This window comes from Balaenoptera musculus, chromosome 15, assembly GCF_009873245.2.
Source record: "Balaenoptera musculus isolate JJ_BM4_2016_0621 chromosome 15, mBalMus1.pri.v3, whole genome shotgun sequence".
In the NCBI taxonomy this organism is placed as follows: domain Eukaryota; kingdom Metazoa; phylum Chordata; class Mammalia; order Artiodactyla; family Balaenopteridae; genus Balaenoptera; species Balaenoptera musculus.
This window is the reverse complement of record NC_045799.1, coordinates 39,936,682-39,952,565: the sequence shown is the minus strand read 5'-3', so window position 1 is coordinate 39,952,565 and position 15,884 is coordinate 39,936,682. Positions and strand designations below refer to the sequence as shown.

Below are 15,884 nucleotides of genomic sequence, written 5' to 3'. Positions count from 1 at the left end.
TCAGCTAGACTGGAAGCATGCATGTCTACAACATACAAAGCAAGTCAGAGCACCGACACCTGGGAGGCTACACTTGCTGTTCAAACCAGAAGCTGCTTAGAATGCATAAAGAAGAAAATGGCATTGTAAGAAACATGCATGATCAAGAAATCTTATCACATCCTCTATTAGCCAACTGCATATGCTGAAAGTGACATGAAAGGGAAGGGAAAGGTTGGACAATGTATAGCTCCTTTTCCTCTTGTCCTTCCTAACTCATCAGTAAGCCCCAAACAGAGACTGTAGGTAGAATGTGAGTATATGAAGAAGTGAAATTAAACGTTTGAGTTAGTTTTTGCAGCATTTCCACTGTTCTGATAAGAATGAAATATATACACATGTACGAGTTATGAAATGCAAAATGTGTAATTTTGGTGATTCTTCACACAGGTTAAGTGCACTTATATTTGTACTTAAAACTGGTGGTGTGCAATGTAAAGATGAATGGTGAAATTCATGCTAATGACTTAAAATTTCAATTTAATTTTTCTTTACTTTGAATAACATTAAACAGCAAATAAAAAACACCATGACAAGTCAAGAATTATTGTGGAAGAGAGGGAAACACTTTATAGCTTAGTAGCTTTAATGGCACTTTTTTCCTGCTTTTTGAACAAAGACCCTACATTTTCATTTTGCACCAGGCTCCCCAAATTACGTAGTCAGCCCTGTATCCAAGTATGGACTTTGACCCACAAAATCACAGGCTAATGCAATTTTGAAGTAAGTGAGCTCTATCTCAAGAACTACAAAGAATACTGTCAGAAGTTGCCCAGGATAGGATAACATTTTTTGTGATCTCTAGGGACACAGTGAATGAGTGTACAGTTATGGCCATGGCCCAAGGGAAGAAGTAATGTGGGGAATTACCTTTATACTCAGATCAGCCCACTCATGGTCAGGAAACGTGTCCCAGCCTCATTACCTTCAGGGAGTCCACCAACCATTTGCACCCTAACACCAACTAACTCCAGTTGAAGACCAGTGGCCCTTCATTCATTCCACAAATGTGTGCTCGTCATAAACCATTGTATGGTGAACAAGAGAGCCACAGTCCTGGTCCTTGTGGAATTCACAGACCCGTGTCATGGAATGTAGCCAATAAAGAAGTGAGAGTAAAGTAAAAATAAAAAACAAAACTTGAAAGCACAGTGGAGTTTCCTATGTACAGGAATTTGTATTCGTCATCAGGGCTCTCTCTTTGCAAGTGACCAAAAGAAAAAAAAAAAAGCCCTCACCTCAAACTGGCTTAAGCAAAAATTAAAAAGTGTAGGTTCATACAACCCAAGTCACATGAACTATGAGCGGGCATAAGTGATTCTCCAACAGAAAACGGAATCAATTTTATCAGAACAGGGGGACTGGATATTCCACTACAGACTCTTAAAATAATTTTTTTGATAATGTAAATAATCACTCCTGTTTCTATGGGAATATGTGCTTTAAAATGTGGGCATGGTGGCTTCTCATAAAGCAGGAAACTCCTGAATGTTCTTGTTATTTTGGGCTGTGTTTTGAGTCGGGAGGACACCGGCTTGTTGGGAATGTCTGTCTGAGATGTGGGTAAAATGTCTTGGAACACTGAAAAGGTTTAGTCAAAAGAAGGCAGGAGAGTAGAAAAAGAGGATTGAGGAAACAGAGGAATAAGGAAACAGAAGAGACAAACAGAGAATTAGTATGTATATAAAACATAACAAAAATGAAAATACAACATATCAAAATTGTGGAATGCAAATGAAGCAGTTTTTAGAGGGAAGTTTAAAGCATTAAATGCTTATACTAGGAAATAAGGGAGGTCTCAAATCAATCCAAGCTTCAAGGTTAAGAAAGCAGAAACGAGGGCGAGGAAAACAAACTCAAAGCAGCAAAAGTAAGGAAATCATATAGATATGAGCAGAAATCAATGACACTGAAAACAGAAAAGCAAGAGAGAAAATTCATTAAACCAAAAGCTGGTTCTTTGAGAAGATCAATAAAATAAAGCAACTCTAGCAAGACTGTTAAAGGAAAAGAGAGAGAAGACAGAAATGACCTATGTCAGGACTAAAAAAGGTTAATACAGACTCCACAAACATGAAAAAGATAATAAGGGAATACTGTAAGCAACTCAATGCACTTAAATTCTACAGTCTACATGAAATGAAGAAATTTCTCAAAACCCACAAACAACCAAACTCACCAAAGATAAAAGAGATGCCTGAATAGTCCTATAACTAGTAAATCTACTGAACCCATAGTTTAAAAGCTTCCACTAAAGAAAATTCCAGGCTGGATTTTTCTCACTGGCATAGTCTACTAGTTATTTTAAGAAGACATAATCCTAATTCTATAAAATCTCCTCCAGAAAACAAAGGAAGAGGCAACACTTCTAACCTCACTTTATGTAGCCATTATTATTCTGATACCAAAATCAAAGACATTTGAAGAAATGAAAACTACAGACCAATATCACTAATGAATACAGATGCAATGATCTACAAAAATATTAGAAAATCAAATTTAACAATGTATATAACTAATTGGGGTTTTCTAGCAAATGCAAAGCTGATTCAATATTTAAAATTAATCAATGTAATCCAATGTTTTAACAGTTGAAAGAAGAAAAACCACACGATCATATCAATAGATACAGAAAAAGCATCTGACAAAATTTATCATTCATTCATGATAAACAGTCTTAACAAACAAGGAATAAAACAAACATCTCCAACTTGAGAGTGATATTTGACAAAATCCTACAGCTAACATCATATTTAATGGATAAAGACTGAACATTTTTCCTATAAAATTGGGAACAAGGCAAAGATATATACTCATATTATTCCTCTTCTACATTATCCTGGAAGTCCCAGCCGTTGCAATAGCAAGAATGAGAAATAAGGGGCATTCAGATTGGAAAGGAAAAAATAAAACTGTCTCTATTTGAGAGAACATGATTGTCTATGTAGAAAATCTCGAGGTATCTCTAAGAAAAAGCTCATAGGACTAAGAAGTGAGCTTAACAAGGTTATGGAATATACGGTAAACACAACCAATCATTTTTCTATATACTAGCAATGAACAACTGAAACTGAACTTTGAAAAAAAAAAAAGGGTTGTATTAGTTTGCCGTGGCTGCCATAATAAAGTACCATAGACTTGGTGGCTTAAACAACAGAAATTTATTTTCTCACAGTTGTGGAGGCTGAGACCAAGGTTTTGAAGGTGTTGGTTTCTTCTGAGGCTTTTCACTTGGCTTGTAGATGGTCATCTTCTCCTTGTGTATCTTCACATGATGTTCTCTGTGTGTGTTTGTGTTCTAATCTCCAGTCCTATTGGATTAGGGTCCACCCTAAATACCTCATTTTAACTTAATTACCTCTTTAAAGACTCTATCTCTAAATACAGTCACATTCTGAGTTACTGTGAGTTGGGACTTGAACATATGAATGTTGGGGAGACAAAATTCAGCCTATAACAATTACTCAAAACAATAGCTCAAAAAAAAAAAAGAAAAGAAATGCTTAACTTATAAACCTAAAAAAATGTGCAGAATCTGTATGCTGAACACTTCAAAATATTATGAAAGAAATCAAACATGTCCTAAATAAACGGAGAGACATATCATGTTCATGGATTGCAAGATTAAACGTAGTAAAATGTCACCTCTACCCAAATTGACCTATAGATTTAATGCAATTTTAATCAAGATGCCATCAGGATTTTTTTGTAGATAAGGACAAGCTGATTCTACAATTTATATGGAAAACTAGAGGAATTAGAATAGCCAAAAAAAATTCTGAGAAAAAGAATAAAGTTGGTGAACTCAACCTGATTTAATGATTTACCTTAAAGCTACAATAATCAAGACCGTAGTGATCTATAAGATCAACAAAGCAGAATAGAGCACTTGGAAAAAGACCCACACAAGTAAAATCAACTGATTTTTGACAAAGGTGTAAAGATAATTAAAGGGAGAAAGGATAGTTTTTTCAACAAATGATGTTGGAAAAATTGAATATCCTATGCAAAAATGGGAGCCTTAACCTAAAACTTACACTTTATAAAAAAGTTGACTCAAAATGAATCATAGCTCTAAATATAAAATGCAAAACCATATCCAAATTTTAAAGAAAACAAAAGAGAAAATCTTCCTGACCTGGGTTTTGACAAAGACATCTTAGACATGACACAAAAATCTCAATAGATTAAAAAAAATTGACAAATTAGAATTCATCAAAATTAATAACTTTTGCTTTGCAAAATATACTCTTAAGAAAATTAAAAGAAAAACTACATTCTGAGAGAAAATATGTGAAAATCACACATCTGAAAAACAACTTGTATCTGGAGTATATTAAGAACTCTCAAAATTCAACAGAAACAAAAAACCCTATTTAAAGATAGGCAAAAGACTTGCAAAGACATTCCATTAAAGAAGTTATATGGGAGGCAAATAAACACATGAAAGATGTTCAACATCATTAACTATTAAGGAAATTCAAACTAAGAACATAATGAGGTACTATATATACCTATTAAAATGGCTAAAATAAAAACTACTGACAACATCAAGCATTGACAAGGATGGATGGCAAGGGGAATGCTCATATATTGCTGGTGGGGATGCAAAATGGTACAGTCAGTCTAGAAAATCATTTGTTAGTTTCTAAAATGTCAAACATAGACTCCCGTATAACCCAGCTATCTGACTACTAGATATTTACCCCAGAGAAATGAAATCTTTTTATTTTTTTGAATTTTAATTTATTTTTTTATACAGCAGGTTCTTATTAGTTATCCATTTTATACATATTAGTGTATACATGTCAATCCCAATCTCCCAATTCATCACACCACCCAGCCCCCACCACTTTCCCCCCTTGGTGTCCATAAGTTTGTTCTCTACATCTGTGTCTCTATTTCTGTCTTGCAAACCAGTACATCTGTACCATTTTTCTAGGTTCCACATGTATGCGTTAATATACGATATTTGTTTTTCTCTTTCTGACTTATTTCACTCTGTATGACAGTCTCTAGATCCATCCACGTCTCTACAAATGACTCAATTTCATTCCTTTTTTATGGCTGAGTAATATTCCATTGTATATATGTACCACATCTTCTTTAGCCATTCATCTGTCGATGGGCATTTAGGTTGCTTCCATGACCTGGCTATTGTAAATAGTGCTGCACTGAACATTGGGGTGCATGTGTCTTTTTGAATTATGGTTTTCTCTGGGTATATGCCCAGTAGTGGGATGGCTGGGTCATATGGTATTTCTATTTTTAGTTTTTTAAGGGACCTCCATACTGTTCTCCATAGTGGCTGTATCAATTTACATTCCCACCAATAGTGCAAGAGGGTTCCCTTTTCTCCACACCCTCTCCAGCATTTGTTGTTTGTAGATTTTCTGATGATGCCCATTCTAACTGGTGTGAGGTGATACCTCATTGTAGTTTTGATTTGCATTTGCCTAATAATTAGTGATGTTGAGCAGCTTTTCATGTGCTTCTTGGCCATCTGTATGTCTTCTTTGGAGAAATGTCTATTTAGATCTTCTGCCCATTTTTGGATTGGGTTGTTTGTTTTTTGAATATTGAGCTGCATGAGCTGTTTATATATTTTGGAGATTAATCCTTTGTTGATTCGTTTGCAAATATTTTCTCCCATTCTGAGTGTTGTCTTTTCGTCTTGTTTGTAGTTTCCTTTGCTGTGCAAAAACTTTTGTTTCATTAGGTCCCATTTGTTTATTTTTGTTTTTATTTCCATTACTCTAGGAGGTGGATCAAAAAAGATCTTGCTGTGATTTATGTCAAAGAGTGTTCTTCCTATGTTTTCCTCTAAGAGTTTTATAGTGTCTGGTCTTACATTTAGGTCTCTAATCCATTTTGAGTTTATTTTTGTGTATGGTGTTAGGGAGGGCTCTAATTTCATTCTTTTACATGTAGCTGTCCAGTTTTCCCAGCACCACTTATTGAAGAGACTGTTTTTTCTCCATTGTATATCCTTGCCTCCTTTGTCATAGATTACTTGACCAGAGGTGTATGGGTTTATCTCTGGGCTTTCTATCTTGTTCCATTGATCTATATTTCTGTTTTTGTGCCAGTACTATATTGTCTTGATTACTGTAGTTTTGTAGTATAGTCTGAAGTCAGGGAGTCTGATTCCTCCAGCTCCGTCTTTCTTCCCTAAAGACCGCTTTGGCTATTCAGGGTCTTTTGTGTCTCCATACAAATTTTAAGATTTTTTTTTCTAGTTCTGTAAAAAAATGCCACTGGTAATTTGATACAGATTGCATTGAATCTGTAGATTGCTTTGGGTAGTATAGTCATTTTCACAATATTGATTCTTCCAATCCAAGAACGTGGTATATCTCTCCATCTGTTTATGTCATCTTTAATTTCTTTCATCAGTGTGTTATGGTGTTCTGCATACAGGTCTTTTGTCTCCCTAGGTAGGTTTATTCCTAGGTATTTTATTCTTTTTGTTGCATTGGTAAATGGGAGTGTTTCCTTAATTTCTCTTTCAGATTTTTCATCATTAGTGTATAGGAATGCAAGAGATTTCTGTGCGTTAATTTTGTATCCTGCAACCTTACCAAATCCATTGATTAGTTCTAGTAGTTTTCTGGTGGCATCTTTAGGATTCTCTATGTATAGTATCATGTCATCTGCAAACAGTGACAGTTTTACTTCTTCTTTTCCAATTTGTATTCCTTTTATTTCTTTTTCTTCTCTGATTGCCATGGGTAGGACTTCCAAAACTATGTTGAATAATAATGGCGACAGTGGACATCCTTGTCTTGTTCCTGATCTTAGAGGAAATGCTTTCAGTTTTTCACCATTGAGAATGATGTTTGCTGTGGGTTTGTCATATATGGACTTTATTATGTTGAGGTAGTTTCCCTCTATGCCCACACTCTGGAGAGTTTTTATCATAAATGGGTGTTGAATTTTGTCAAAAGCTTTTTCTGCATCTATTTTGATGATCATATGTTTCTTCGTCTTCAACTTGTTAATATGGTGTATCACATTGATTGATTTGTGTATATTGAAGGATCCTTGCACCTCTGGGATAAATCCCACTCGATCATGGTCCATGATCCTTTTAATGTGTTGTTGCATTCTGTTTGCTAGTATTTTGTTGCAGATTTTTGCATCTATATTCATCAGTGATATTGGTCTGTAATTTTCTTTTTTTGTAGTATCTTTGTATGGTTTTGGTATCAGGGTGATGGTGGCCTCATCGAATGAGTTTGGGAGTGTTCCTTCCTCTGTAATTTTTTGGAAGAGTTTGAGAAGGATGGGTGTTAGCTCTTCTCTAAATGTTTGATAGAATTCACCTGTCATGCCATCTGGTCCTGGACTTTTGTTTGCTGGAATATTTTCAATCACAATTTCAATTTCATTACTTGTGATTAGTCTGTTCATATTTTCTATTTCTTCCTGGTTCAGTCTTGGAGGTTATACCTTTCTAAGAATTTGTCCATTTCTTCCAGATTGTCCATTTTATTGGCATAGAGTTGCTTGTAGTAGTCTCTTAGGATGTTTTGTATTTCTGCGGTGTCTGTTGTAACTTCTTTTTCATTTCTAATTTTATTGATTTGAGACCTCTCCCTCTTTTTCTTGATGAGGCTGGCTAATGGTTTATCAATTTTGTTTATCTTCTCAAAGAACCAGCTTTTTGTTTTATTGATCTTTCTTATTGTTTTCTTTGTTTGTATTTCATTTATTTCTGCTCTGATTTTTATGATTTCTTTCCTTCCGCTAACTTTGGGTTTTGTTTGTTCTTCTTTCTCTAGTTCCTTTAGGTGTAAGGTCAGATTGTTTATTTGAGATTTTTCTTGTCTCTTGAGGTAGGCTTGTATTGCTATAAACTTCCCTCTTAGAACTGCTTTTGCTGCATCCCATAGGTTTTTGGATTGTCGTGTTTTCATTGTCATTTGTGTCTAGGTATTTTTTTGATTTCCTCTTTGATTTCTTCAGTGATCTCTTGGTTCTTTAGTAACGTATTGTTCAGCCTCCATGTGTTTGTGTTTTTTTACGTTTTTTTCCCTGTAATTGATTTCTAATCTCATAGCATTGTGGTCAGAAAAGGATGCTTGATATGATTTCAGTTTTCTTAAATTAACGGAGGCTTGATTTGTGACCCAAGATGTTATCTATCCTGGAGAATGTTTTGTGCGCACTTGAGAAGAAAGTGTAATGTGCTGTTTTTGGATGGAATGTCCTATAAATATCAATTAAATCTATCTGGTCTAATGTGTCATTTAAAGCTTGTGTTTCCTTATTAATTTTCTGTTTGGATGATGTGTCCATTGGTGTAAATGAGATGTTAAAGTCCCCAATTATTATTGTGTTACTGTCGATTTCCTCTTTTATAGCTGTTAGCAGTTGCCTTATGTATTGAGGTGCTCCTATGTTGGGTGCATATATATTTATAATTGTTATATGTTCTTCTTGGATTGATCCCTTGATCATTATGTAGTGTCCTTCCTTGTCTCTTGTAACATTCTCTATTTTAAAGTCAATTTTATCTGATATGAGTATTGCTACTCTAGCTTTCTTTTGATTTCCATTTACATGGAATATTTTTCTATCCCCTCACTTTCAGTCTGTATGTGTCCATAGGTCTGAAGTGGGTCTCTTGTAGACAGCATATAGATGGGTCTTGTTTTTGTATCCATTCAGTGAGCCTGTGTCTTTTGCTTGGAGCATTTAATCCATTCACGTTTAAGGTAATTATCAATATGTATGTTCCTATTACCATTTTCTTAATTGTTATGGGTTGTTTTTGTAGGTCCTTTTCTTCTCTTGTGTGTCCCACTTAAAGAAGTTCCTTTCACATTTGTTCTATAGCTGGTTTGGTGGTGCTGAATTCTCTTAGCTTTTGCTTGTCTGTAAAGCTTTTGATTTCTCCATCGAATCTGAATGAGATCCTTGCCGGTTAGAGTAATCTTGGTTGTAGGTTCTTCCCTTTCATCACTTTAAATATATCATGCCACTCCCTTCTGGCTTGTAGAGTTTCTGCTGAGAAATCAGCTGTTAACCTTACGGGAGTTCCCTTGTATGTTATTTGTCATTTTTCCCTTGTTGCTTTCAATAATTTTTCTTTGTCTTTAGTTTTCGTCAATTTGATTACTATGTGTCTTGGCATGTTTCTCCTTGGGTTTATCCTGCCTGGGACTCTCTGTGCTTCCTGGACTTGGGTGGTGTTTTCTTTCCCATGTTAGGGAAGTTTTCAACTGTAATCTCTTCAAATATTTTCTCAGGTCCTTTCTCTCTTTTTTCTCCTTCTGGGACGCCTATAATGCGAATGTTGTTGCATTTAATGTTGTCCCAGAGGTTTCTTAGGCTGTCTTCATTTCTTTTCATTCTTTTTTCTTTATTCTGTTCTGCAGCAGTGAATTCCACCATTCTGTCTTCCAGGTCACTTATCCGTCCTTCTGCCTCAGTTATTCTGCTATTGATTCCTTCTAGTGTAGTTTTCGTTTCAGTTATTGTATTTTTCATCTCTGTTTGTTTGTTCTTTAATTCTTCTAGATCTTTGTTAAACATTTCTTGTATCTTCTCAATATTTGCCTCCATTCTTTTTCCGAGGTCCTGGATCATCTTCACTGTCATTACTCTGAATTCTTTTTCTGTATGGTTGCCTCTCTCCACTTCCTTTAGTTGTTTTTCTGGGGTTTTATCTTGTTCCTTCATCTGGTACATAGCCCTCTGCCTTTTCATATTGTCTATGTTTCTGTGAATGTGTTTTTTGTTCCACAGGCTGCAGGATTGTAGTTCTTCTTGCTTCTGCTGTCTGCCCTCTGGTGGATGAGGCTATCTAAGTGGCTTGTGCAAATTTCCTCATGGGAGGGACTGGTGGTGGGTAGAGCTGGCTGTTGCTCTGGTGGTCAGAACTCAGTAAAACTTTAATTGGCTTGTCTGCTGATAGGTGGGGTTGGGTTCCCTCCCTGTTGGTTGTTTGGCCTGAGGCAACCCAACCTTGGAGCCTACATGGGCTCTTTGGTGGGGCTAATGGCGGACTCTGGGAGGGCTCATGCCAAGGAGTACTTCCCAGAACTTCTGCTGCCAGTGTCCTTGTCCTCATCGTGAGACACAGCCATCCCCTGCCTCTGCAGGAGACCCTCCAACACTAGCAGGTAGGTCTGCTTCAGTCTCCTATGGGGTCACTGCTCCTTCCCCTGGGTCCCGATGCACACACTTCTTTGTGTGTGTCCTGCTGGAGTGGAGTCTGTGTTTCCCCCAGTCCTGTCAAAGTCCTGCAATCAAATCCTGCTAGCCTTCAAAATCTGATTCTCTAGGAATTCCTACTCCCGTTACTGGATCCCCAGGTTGGGAAGCCTGATGTGGGGTTCAGAACCTTCACTCCAGTGGGCGGACTTCTGTGGTATAAGTGTTCTCCAGTTTGTGAGTCATCCACCCAGTAGTTATGGGATTTGATTTTATTGTGATTGTGCCCCCCCCTATCATCTCACTGTGGCTTCTCCTTTGTCTTTGGATGTGGGTTATCTTTTTTGGTGAGTTCCAGTGTCTTCCTGTCGATGATTGCCCAGCAGTTAGTTGTGGTTCCGGTGCTCTCGCAAGAGGGTGTTGAGAAAGGAAATCTTATGTGCCCACAAAAAACTGTACATAATTGTTTATAGCAGTTTTTTTCATAATTTCCAAAAACCAAAAATAACTTAAATGTCTTTTAATGGATGATGGATAAACTGTGACATATTCATGCAATGGAATACTACTCAACAATATAAAAGAATGACACACTTACACACACACAAAACAACTCGGAGGAATCTCAAAGCATTATGCCCAATGAAAGAAGCCAGTTGCAAAAGGTATCATGCTTTGTGTTTCTATTTACAAGACACTTCAAAAAGACAAAACTATAGTGATCAGTGGTTGCCAGGGGCTGGTAGGGTGGGGGTGGAGGAAGTGGCCACAACAGGTGTTAAGAGAGTTTTTGTGGGGTTGATGAAACTTTTATCCATAAAGAAGCCTGCATTTCAAACTGCTGGGTTTTCTTTGAAGGTGAATGTTAAATACTTGTCTTTTAAAAACTTCTTTTAATAAGCAGCTCTATGAGTAGCTCATGGCAGGTAGGAGAAAAATCATGCCCAAATTCTCAGTTCATCAAATGAATTATGAATAAATACATATTAACCACACTTCAGTGTTTTGATGCAGGTGGGATTCATTGAAGGGATGATTATTTTGGATCTGGCTTCTCCTGGAGGGAGTTTTGTCCTCTTATGGCAGCAGAGGGGTTTTGTCCACCGACATGTCTCTGGGGACAACAAGATGACTATTTCAGGAAACAGCTTGGGGAGCGGTGAATTCCATTGGAGCCCTCCCACCCCATCCCTTTTCCCATAGCAGACCTATGAGCCCTCTCATAGCATCTAATCACAGCTCTCTTCTGTCTTGTTTGGGAATCAAAGTGACAGGTTTCTCCCCATTTTATTTATGGAGACAGATATCAGAAGAGCAAGCAAGCAAACAAGAGCTCTAAACCCCAAGCACAAGGTTTACATATGTTGCAGATTTGCGTTCCCAGTACAGATGTGCAACCTTGCTTTTCAGAAGGGACCTGAGACCTCTAACCCCTCGCTAAGAACAAAAGATAATAGTCTCAGTTGTGGTATCACATGTGTTTCCCATGAGAAGGGAGACTCTCTAGGGTCACCCCCCAGTGGCCGGGCTGTCCTGTGCGCACCCCCTGGTGGTCACTTAGATGGAGTGTCTCTCTGTTCCTTGCCTCTAGCCGCTCTCAGGCTGGAACCCTGGTATAAAACAAAGAGAAACATTCCGATTTATTTATTTGGAGTAGCAAGAAAGAAATAGCTGACCACCAAGAGAAGAAGCAGCAGAAAAAAACAAAGTATCATCTGACCAAATGGTGTTAACTGTGATCATCAGAGCTAGGAGTCCTGACGTTTTCTTCAGCTCCATGAACAGGACCCTTTGCCACCCCCTGCCCTTGTGCTTTAGTTTTCTCATCTGGAAAACAGGAAATTTAAACTAGGTGATTTCTAAGGGTGCTTCCGGCTTTAAATTGTCTATTATCTAACATATGTATATATGTGTTTAGGAGGTGTCTTCTGCAGAGGTGTTGGATGCTATTTCCACCACCTGACTTGGCACCAGCCAAGAGATCAGTGCCTGGAAAATTGAAGAAAATGGAAAGACATTTTGTAGATATCTCTTTGACCTCCATCATCCAGCCCTTTCTACTTGTGGCAGCTCACACTTTCTGACGATTTGAAATAGATGATTGTGATTAGAGCATAATTAAAGCCAATTGAAACTTAGTTTACTTTCTTCCAAAAGGCTCTCATCCAGTCATGATGAAAACACACTAGTCTTCAGAGAGAACTGAGGATGTAAGTCTAAATCCAATGCTCCTGCAAAAAATGTAGACAAGACCCTCTTTGCACACCTTTGGGTCCTGCCCATCATTTTAAGTCTTCATAAGTCCTGAAGTTAGAAGTTATATTTTGCAAACATACCTCACATTTACTTACATTTCACAGAGAGCGAGGCAATTGATCCCTACAATGCCCAGTGTATTTTTAATCCAGTCACTTAATCGCTCTCACCTTTCATCTCCTTACCTGTGAGTTGGGGCCGTGGAAGTCAGAGACAGCCCATGGGGACATGCTTTGTAAAGTGTTACACAAGCTTTGGGGAGTGATTTTAAAGCTGATTTCACAGCCAGATCCCAGAGATGGTGCCTGAAAGTTGCACTGTTTTCCTACAGAACATCAGTCAATTACTTCACATGTTTCTTAGCTTAAAACGATAATTCCTCTTCAGTGCAAATTGTTGTCCTTATTAGAAGGAAGAAACAGAAAACATTTCTTAGAGAAAAACTTATCCTAAAAGTGATGAACTGACCACATAGAAACCCAGAAAGGCTCACAAGAAATAATGCATTTCTCATCAATTTGGCTATTAAAAAATAAATTTTGTCCAGAGGAGGGGACAGAAAAAGGTTTTTCCATTCTTTTATGAGGAAGCCTCCATTTCATGCTACTGTGGTTGAAGAACAAGGTTTTCTCTCAAGATGAATGTTAAATTCTCTTCTAAAATATTTATTTTAATAATCAACTTTAGGAGCAGTCCACAGCATGTATAAGAACAATAAGCTCTTTCTACCTTTGTAGTGTGATTCCAACTTTCCTGTCCTGTTTGAGCCACTGTATTTCTGAGAAGTGACCCCATTCCCTTTGGACCAGTCCCCAGTCTCCTCAGCACCTACATTTTCAGCAGGCAAGTCTTAGTGTGTCTCCTGCTTTATGTGAATACACCTCCCCTCGACCATGCCCATCCCCTCCTCCTTTTGACCAAGGAAGATTTGGGGACCATAGCTGTGCTTCCCATGTCACAGTCCGATTGCTCCCCCTTAGTGCTGCTTTTCCTCAGAGTTGTCCTGACACAACGCCTGGCAGGTTGGGGAAAATGCTTGTGACAAGTGGCTATGTACCTTTCAGGACTTTGATGGTGGGTGGCAGGGAATCTATGCAGAGAAATGAAATGGTACCGCCTTTTCCCAGAGTGTACACCTAGTTGTTCCGAGGAGCCAGGAAGGACTGTGGCTTCGCTAAGCGTTTTCTGCCCTGGCTTTATCAAATGTTGTCTCTTCCTACAGTAATCCCGGGGACTCTTTTCATCCCAGGGTTTTATTCCAAATGGAATGTTAAGAGGGTTCAGATGTGGAGAGACAGGTCAGGGCGGTGGGGGTAGGGAGAGGTGTGAGCTTGTCCAGATCTGTGGCTTTGCCAGAACTGTTTTTAAGTTGACACAGGGCTAAATAAAAAGCCCCCTGGCTTTGATCTCAGGGACTTCCTGGGTAGACTGTCTGATTAGATAAAGATCACGTCTCCAGCCCCACCCCCATCATCTTTTAGGCAGTAATCTAAAGTCTGCAGCCATTCCTTGTCCTAGGCTCCTGTCTCTTTCTCAAAGTATGTCTCTCTCTGTCTCAGTGGGTTCCTTCCTGGGTCTTGGGTTTTTCTTTCTGTTTGAGCAGGAAAAGGAGGCTGAGAAAATAGAGCACTTCTTCTCCTTTAATTCTTCTTAAGTTGTCTAGAAACAAAGCAAAAGCTTTGTTCGAGAGCCTCATATGGACCTCGTCTGGTCCTGGGCATCAAAGGGAATTGATCTCTGTGTGCAACATGGTCAGCTGCTGGTATGCTATGGAGAGAGTGAGTTGGCAGGTGGAGGGTTTGGAGAGAGAAATACCATCAGTCCCTGCACTGGGTTCATCAGCCAAGACAGCAGGCTGTGAGGGGTGTGGAGGAGAGTGTCTTCTCTGTGACTCTTTAACCTAGAGCTGGTCACCCAGGAGATGCAACAGAAACCATCTTCGATGATGATGAAGTAAATTGCTCTTAGGAGTCGGGCAATTTTAAGAAATGCTTGAACCTAAAAGCTACCAGGTTGAAAATCTTCTAGGCTGGATCACAGCTTTTTAGCTTTGCTCAGAGGAGAATCTCTTTATGACATTAAAAAATGAGACTTTACACAAGAGGATTTGCACTTTTAATATTTGATTGTACTTAACCATCTGTGCTGATCACTGTTTTAAGTGACACACACACACACACACACACTCACAGTTTACATAATATAAATATTAGCTCATTAAACCTTCATGACAACCCGATGGAGCATTTGCTGTTAGCATTTGCCAACAGTTCCATTTGCTAATCATATTTGATAAACTAGGAAACTAAGGCACAGAGAAGTTAAATATCTTACTCAAAGTCACACAGCTAGTGGGGTAGCAGATTAAGGATTCAAACTCAGGCAGTCAGGTCCAAGAATCTGACTCTGCTGCCTGCCCACACCCCCCTACCCTCCAACACACACACACTTAGAAATTCACTAAGAAAACACACATGGATAAAAAAGTTATGAATTTATGAATTCAAGAATATTTAAAAATATTTACATACACATGAAAAATAGTCACATTTTTATGTGGGAGGCAGTTGAATGTAGCGATTTATTCATCAGCTTCACAAACATTTCTTTGAGAGCCAACCAGGCCCTGGGCTCGGTGTTGGGGTTTGAATGGTGACTGGAAGGTGGTAGGTCCCTGTGTTTAACTTAGGCTTCAAGACACCAGGTCTGGGCCAAGAGACAAGCATCACGTTTACGCTGCAACATTACTGAAGGCTTTAGGTGCTGTGGGGCCAGGGTTCTGGAACTTCCTGGAACAGAGCATTTCTCTCCTTGGATCCAAGCAGCCATCATCACTTCCCCAGAGAGAAGCCCAGCTCCCGGCGGTGTGCTGCAGAGGGACACTTTACCTACAATTGTCACCTTCAGGGTTCATATGGTTAATGCCCCTGTGGCAGAAACTGCTAATTTTCTCTTCAGCATCTTCTTTATTCATCATAGAATCCCTATGCGTTAGCTGGGGCACATGGCTGCCACACATGAAGATGGTATTTATTCCCCATCATCTCTTGCAACTAGGTGTGGCTGGATGACTAAGTTCTGGTCAATGGGATGCAAAGAGAAATGGTGTCTGCAACTTCTGGGAAGTCCTGTTTTACTTCTTCCTCTTTTTTGCTGGCAGGAATATGGACGTGATGGCTGGAGCTTGGGACGTCATCTTAGACCATGAAGTGAGACTGCTGGCATAGAAATGTAAAACAGTGAAATTGAGGGATCCTGGACCCCATACCTACCTGGGACTATTTTCCTCCCGATGTATTTTTCACAGGAGAGGAATAAAATTCTATCTTATTTAAGCCATGGTTACCTTGTTTCTCTCTAACCTAATGCAGCTAAACCTAATCCTAAATGATATAGCACCCCTCTTCATTAACATGTGATGTGGTTTT

The 15,884-nt window shown here is 38.6% G+C and overlaps 1 protein-coding gene across 1 annotated transcript in view; it reads left to right on the top strand.

Moving 5' to 3' along the window:
* The window catches only part of TASP1 (taspase 1), a 316,660-nt gene extending 300,989 nt beyond the window's left edge, over window positions 1–15,671 (top strand). The window contains exon 14 of the mRNA XM_036827379.1: window positions 15,617–15,671. Coding sequence (XP_036683274.1) covers window positions 15,617–15,664 — 48 coding nt within the window. The 3' untranslated portion in view covers window positions 15,665–15,671. The remainder of the gene's footprint in view (window positions 1–15,616) is intronic.
* Window positions 15,672–15,884: the final 213 nt, after the last annotated feature.